This window comes from Opisthorchis viverrini (assembly GCF_000715545.1).
Source record: "Opisthorchis viverrini unplaced genomic scaffold opera_v5_367, whole genome shotgun sequence".
Taxonomy (NCBI): domain Eukaryota; kingdom Metazoa; phylum Platyhelminthes; class Trematoda; order Opisthorchiida; family Opisthorchiidae; genus Opisthorchis; species Opisthorchis viverrini.
Window position 1 is genome coordinate 374,121 of NW_008752027.1, and position 6,224 is coordinate 380,344.

The 6,224-nt window shown below is 45.0% G+C and overlaps 1 protein-coding gene across 1 annotated transcript in view; it reads left to right on the forward strand.

The window, feature by feature from the left end:
• Nucleotides 1-715: 715 nt before the first annotated feature.
• Nucleotides 716-6,224, forward strand: part of T265_10456 (hypothetical protein) — a gene marked incomplete at both ends in the record, with an annotated part of 43,721 nt that continues 38,212 nt past the window's right edge. Inside the window, 2 exons of the mRNA XM_009176831.1 lie at nt 716-783; nt 839-1,947. Coding sequence (XP_009175095.1) covers nt 1,039-1,947 — 909 coding nt within the window. The remainder of the gene's footprint in view (nt 784-838; nt 1,948-6,224) is intronic.

The following is a 6,224-nucleotide window of genomic DNA, read 5'->3' on the forward strand; positions in this document are numbered from 1 at the left end:
CTTTCCCATTCCGAGGAGCCAGGGAATGGAACAGGCCTCCTCCGACAGTTGTTTGCCCTGCATCTGATATCTAGTATAAAGCGATGTTAGATGTTTCTCTTTACGAATCCTTGTGTTTGCATGCTTACTACCACTGCCTGATGACGTAAAGAAAAGTAGCACACTTAATTTTCGGTTATCTTTGAGGGAAGAGATGTCGCTGAATGACGTTATCAACCCAACCCAGGAATCTTGGGTGAAGTCGTCGATCCTGTGAATCGGTTCCACACGTTAGTAACTTGGGTGTTCCTAGTGCGTCAAGGAACGAACCAACGCAGGGGCGGAACACACAACCTCACAACCTCATAAAAACTTTCCCATTCCGAGGAGCCAGGGAATGGAACAGGCCTCCTCCGACAGTTGTTTGCCCTGCATCTGATATCTAGTATAAAGCGATGTTAGATGTTTCTCTTTACGAATCCTTGTGTTTGCATGCTTACTACCACTGCCTGATGACGTAAAGAAAAGTAGCACACTTAATTTTCGGTTATCTTTGAGGGAAGAGATGTCGCTGAATGACGTTATCAACCCAACCCAGGAATCTTGGGTGAAGTCGTCGATCCTGTGAATCGATCCGTGAATCCTCGAATCCGTTTCAGTGCTTTAGTCCTTGAATCATTTTGCAATGAGTCATCCAATGAAATTGGCTGAACAGAGGCGCACATTTTGATTCAAGGTCGCCCTAGGATGGTGTCAGGCGATGAGTTGAGCAACGCCATCGAAGGTTTAGACGAAGCTGACTTGGTAAGTTTTGTGACCTTCATTTATTCAGCGCTTATTTTTCTTTGTTATTTTTCAGTCCTGGACCCTAGATATGTTTGATGACATCAGAACCAGTCAGCTGTCGCATGATGACTTACTAACCGATGCTGTGTCTGAATTCATGAAGCATAAGGTGGATTTGCCGGACATCGACCTTCTTCGTGAAAATGGTGAGTGTGTGCCATCTTGTTATTTCTTCCAGTTAATATCGATGATTTACTCACTGAAGACATAGACATGAGTTTTATTGAAGACCCTGAGGTTGTTCTCGAAGCTGCTCGCTCTACGGTTGAATCAGGACATTCAAGTGGATATACCTCTGGTGGCTCGTCATCTGGTGCTCCGTCTCCAAACAGTTCTTCATCAAAGACAGGCTCTGCAGCTAGCCTATCTCAGTCTCTCTCCAGTTCTGGTGTATTTGATGTCCAACCGAGATTGAAGAAAGTAAAGGTCGAATGTAGTGAACCGATTTTACAAAGTGGCTTCCGGGCTGTTCCTGAAGGCAGAGCTCATTTACAGCTGAAGCCAACACTATCCACTGTGTCTACTTCGGGCAACAACCGTGTTCGTTTTATTGTGAGGCCCAACCGTGTCATAAATATACAGGCAAAGAACAAGCCAGTTGTGGACAGTCCCATCTACAACAACGCCAGTCGTCTTCACTCACTGTCCAAATCTCATCTGCACACGGTCTCTGTAGAATCGAAAGGTAGGTGGCCAACTTTTGTCATCCTTTCGAGCCGCTTTCGCTCTCCAGGTGGACGTCCAATGTCGTACAGTACAAAAAATCCAGGTATAGTTCACTTTGTGAAAACAGTGGATGGATCGCTCAAACCAGCTCAGTCACCAACCCATCGTGGATCCATATCTAGTTCCGATTCGGATATGCGAGACAGTGTTGACGAAGATAGTGCGAATGCTCTTTCGGATTTACCAGAGCCTCGTTTCGGGGCTTATGAATTCTCCAATACCTCTACTGTCTCTCGAATAAAAACAGAGTCTGGAAGAGGATATAGTGGCGTCTGCTCTAGTAGCCCCGTTTCTCGTATCTCTGGATTAAACTATCTCCCATTGGATGACTCAACCGACGGACAATATTTTCAGGCTTCCAGATTGTCCGCACAAAATGCCGTTCTCCGGGGACAGGTAAGTTAAATAATTGCGTGAGGTTGTGTGTGATTATCCTGTATAACAGTGTTCCGCAGTGATCTAGATCTCGTTCATGGGGTAAAATGATGTGCTTTGTGACGAATGAAATTCCATAGGGTGGCGACTGTGAGGTCGGTTAAGGCTTAAAATTCGCATTTCCAGCGCAATATTTATTTTAGTGGCTCACTCCAGATGCTTTCAATGTGAAGCTTTCAAAATCGCACTTGGTTGCTGATGGTTTTGAAACGTTACAAATAACATGAGGTCCGTAGGAGAGAAGAGAAGAGAAAGATAAATGTGTATGCTTATATATATATATATATATATATATATATATATATATATATATACTAACAGGTGCCCATTGTGGAAGGTGGTTCAAGTTCGGAGAGCACCCGCACTTTAAGTTAAGTAGTCAGTGTTCTAATACAAAATCCATATTTGGAACATTCACTGAGAACTCTTACAGACAGTGAGGAACAACTTCAATAGCATGGGATTTATGAGAAATACTCAGATCTTTCCGCTCTAAGTGTTTGATGGTTACTAGGTTCGTGTGAGTTCTTTATATATAAGTGAGTTCTGTATGCCTTCCGTTTGAACAGATCAAGCGTGTCCCGCAGTAGTCACAGCTGTTGTAATGCAAACTTGCATGTATGGACCCGGTTCTCCAAGAGCCCTAGACCAGTGAAGTTCAAGTTCCTTGCAGGCACCTGCAATAGCTTATTTCCTAGATTTTCAGCGGCTATTCGGCCTCACACGTGCTGGCACCTCCAAGTTGTGTCATAGCGTTGCAGGTTCCTTCAACGTTCTTACTGGCCGTGTCTTTGTATGGCTCGATCAGTGGACGGAAATCGTTGAGAAATGTCAGAAAGGCAAGGTTCCATCACTGATCCCTGTGTTATCCCAGTTGACTCACCTCATAGAGATTCTCACTCGATAACCCATAATCGGGTAACCCTGAAGCCACTAAGGCAGTTAATTCCCTGCCACGTTATGCTAGATTTCGTTACAGGACGCTATGATAAGCTCTTCTACTCAAGTTATGCCATCGGGATTCTATAAATTCAGATTAGATTAGGAAATCCGGGATTTTTTGATTAGGTTGAGGAACCAAATAGGCCTTCGCCTTGAAAACTTGCAAGTCAATCACTGCCCTCACATTAGTGGCTTTGTTCTGTCGATTAGGCTCAGGAAAACGTAAAGGTAAGTTTACGTGGATCTTTCGACGGCGATATAAGCATGTGGGATTGGATTTTATCAAACCCTGGAGCTGAAGACTTCTGTCCGCTATTTTGGAGGAAAGAGCACAGATTTGATTCAAAAGACTGTGCAAGTAAATTCATATATCCGAAGTTGCATAATACAACTCAAGGGTCTTTGTAGACTTTGACGAGATATGCGATGCTCCTGCCGAAATAACTAGATCGTTCAGCTGTAACACCCTCTTAGTGCTTATCTGCCCTGCCACCCGAAGGCAGCTTGAGAGCTGAAATACCGCCAGATTGCCCAAGCCTAGACAGGAGCAGTCAAGATGCAGAGGGATAGGTTTCGAACCACGGAGTTCGGCTGAGTTCGCCACCTCCTATTGAGTCACCTTCTGATGTTAGGTGAGGAGATCCATAGTTGACTTGTCGGTTCTGGTTCAGGTGCCTCCGAAGTAATTCAAGGTTAACCATAACTTTCAGTCATTTTTTTCTGAATCTCGCCCTATAGGTCTTTTGGAGAGGCCATACATGCCAACGTAGTTGTTCCTCTGCATCCGTAGATGTATGGAGCTGCTCAAACTCGACGTGTCCGTTTCTTTATCCTCTTCTTGATTGGGTTACGATAGGTGTTATTCATTTCCAAGGTTTATTGTATGACGACCTGGCATATAATCCGACGGTCTCTTCATGATATTTGGAACCCAGACTCTGAATTTTTGGTGTAATAAGCATTGGAATGGCCTTCTGAATCACATGGCGCTGGATAACTAGCATGCGGCGGTTCTGAAGGCACAAACTCACCGCTAAGCCTCATGTCGGTCGTTGTCGCTTCTTGTGTTCTCTCTGGACTGATTCAACATCATTGACAGCTCGTTTAACGCCAGTGCTTCACTTCCGTATCCGATTTGACCTTTGGGGCTGTTAACGTCAACTCAGACAGCGGCGTGTGGTGGCATCAAATGCCCAGGACATGGAGGAGGCTGATGAAGCAGAAAATGTACGAAACCGTTCCAGCTTACACAACAAAATTACCCAAGACAAAGTCTTTCTGAGCTTGCTGAAGTCCGTAAACCCCTTGGAAAAGTTTGCTCAATTGGAACGTCGTATGATAACATATCATTCCATCACGATGTGTTTCAGATTTACACTTGTCACATTATGTCGGAAGCCCAGTGTATAGTATACCGTTTTCCCTTGAAAATTCATCGGGTTGCTTAGTTACATATGCTTTCACCTTCGCTACTAATAGACGATGATAAATCTTTGTACTCTGCCTTAACTCAATCAACTTTTTTACGGAAACAAGAATGTATTCCTGACAACTTCGGTCAGCTAATCATCTACGTACATCCAAAAAAGGTACGAAAAGTGACCGTTTCAATCATCGAGGTATGGGCCTGATGCCTGTCATAATGCGACTACTGGCCTCAATACTATTGCCTCGCCTTGCCTCTGCACATGAGTATCAACCCTGAAAACCTTGAATAACACTCCTAGATAGGGGCGCAGTGACCATTGTTGGTTGCGTTTGAACGGCAGTTTTATGAAGGACATTTTCAGTCCATCATGTTCCTAATGATTGTATCGAGCTGGATGCTAGTTGCGTTTGCTTTCTTGTTCACTGATCTTCAAAACGTGCCAAAAGTAGACCTAGTCAGTCCTACCTCATACCTGACTTTCTCAATTCGTACTGCCTAGTGTTTCGGAACGATATCCAATCTCGCGAAAGGACTCCAGATTTATAGGAAACACCGAAGTCAAGCAAGTCAACCGTGTGGGGGTTTTCTTCCTGCTGTAGTTGTTAAAAGTCACGTGTATTCGTTGTAGACGTTGTAACATTGAATCTGTCCAGGCAACTGCAGAAATTAAGGAGCTATACCTTAGGAGATAATTACAGCTGGAACCGAGAATTTCGCTGGCTAAACATTAGGTAGAACTTCGGGGACATCTTAAAGATCAGTAGACCAAGCTAGACAGGTAAGTGGGGTCGCTTTCATCAATCCAAATAATCACAGCAATCGGAGCGTTGCAAACAGACAGAAACCTCCATGCATTAGTGCTCTTAAAACCGACAGTCACAACTTCAAACGTACAGGTTGATGGTTACGTTAACTGGGCCACAATCACTGAAAATGGAGCCATTTTTCTTTGACGGTCCCCGGCCAAGTTTCCAGAGTTGTAGTGTATGGTTGTATAGTATTGTATTCTGAAGTTTATTTTCAAGCGTCGTGTGGAGGAAAAGACAAGATCATGTGTAGCGAATACCGTACCTACTGCTGTAGTGTCGCGGTAGGATATAGGGGGATGCTTTTGAACGCGTGAAAGCAGTGCCAATAGACATTTTTGGTCACTTATGTTTCACTGAACACTCACTGATCAATTGTATCATGGTTCACGTTGGTATAAGGTATCAAATAGCTGTACTGAAACGTGAGAAGGCACCAGGACCGAACGGTCTGTATCCAGCCCTCTTCAAAGAAGACGGAAATTCCCTGGTGACCCACCTGACAAAGCTTATTGGTACTATGTTGGACGAAGAGACTGGACCTTATCGTGGTGTGGCGGTTCGTGTACCTCGGCGACCCATTGAGCTATACTGGGGGGTGTCCGCGCGACACTCACAGAGTCTCTCATATTAGGTTGGTCAATGGTTAGAGGTCAGACGAACACAGTCTCCTGGTCCTCCAGGTTGGGGGTTGGAACATGTATGGCGACTTGTTCCGTAGAAAAGGTAATGCATTTGCATTTCCCCGCCAAACACCGCTGCCTTGTGGTTAGGCTTTTGAGCCAAAGGCTTTGGTTGAGGACCCTAATCGTCCTCCTGTCTAGGTGTGGGCGCCCTGGCAGTATCCCAGCTCTCGTACAACCATGACCTACACAACTAACAATACTCTCATGCCACATCGGGCGTTGCGTGGTGCCATCAGCCGGGTCGCCTTACCTGCTGCATACAGCAGGGCGGGTAAGCGAAAACAGGCTACTGCTGACGCCTCCCTTCTTACACTTTCACATTTTCCGTCTTCCACCCTCCCCCGCCCAAATTTGAATACTTTATCCGCAGGTCCC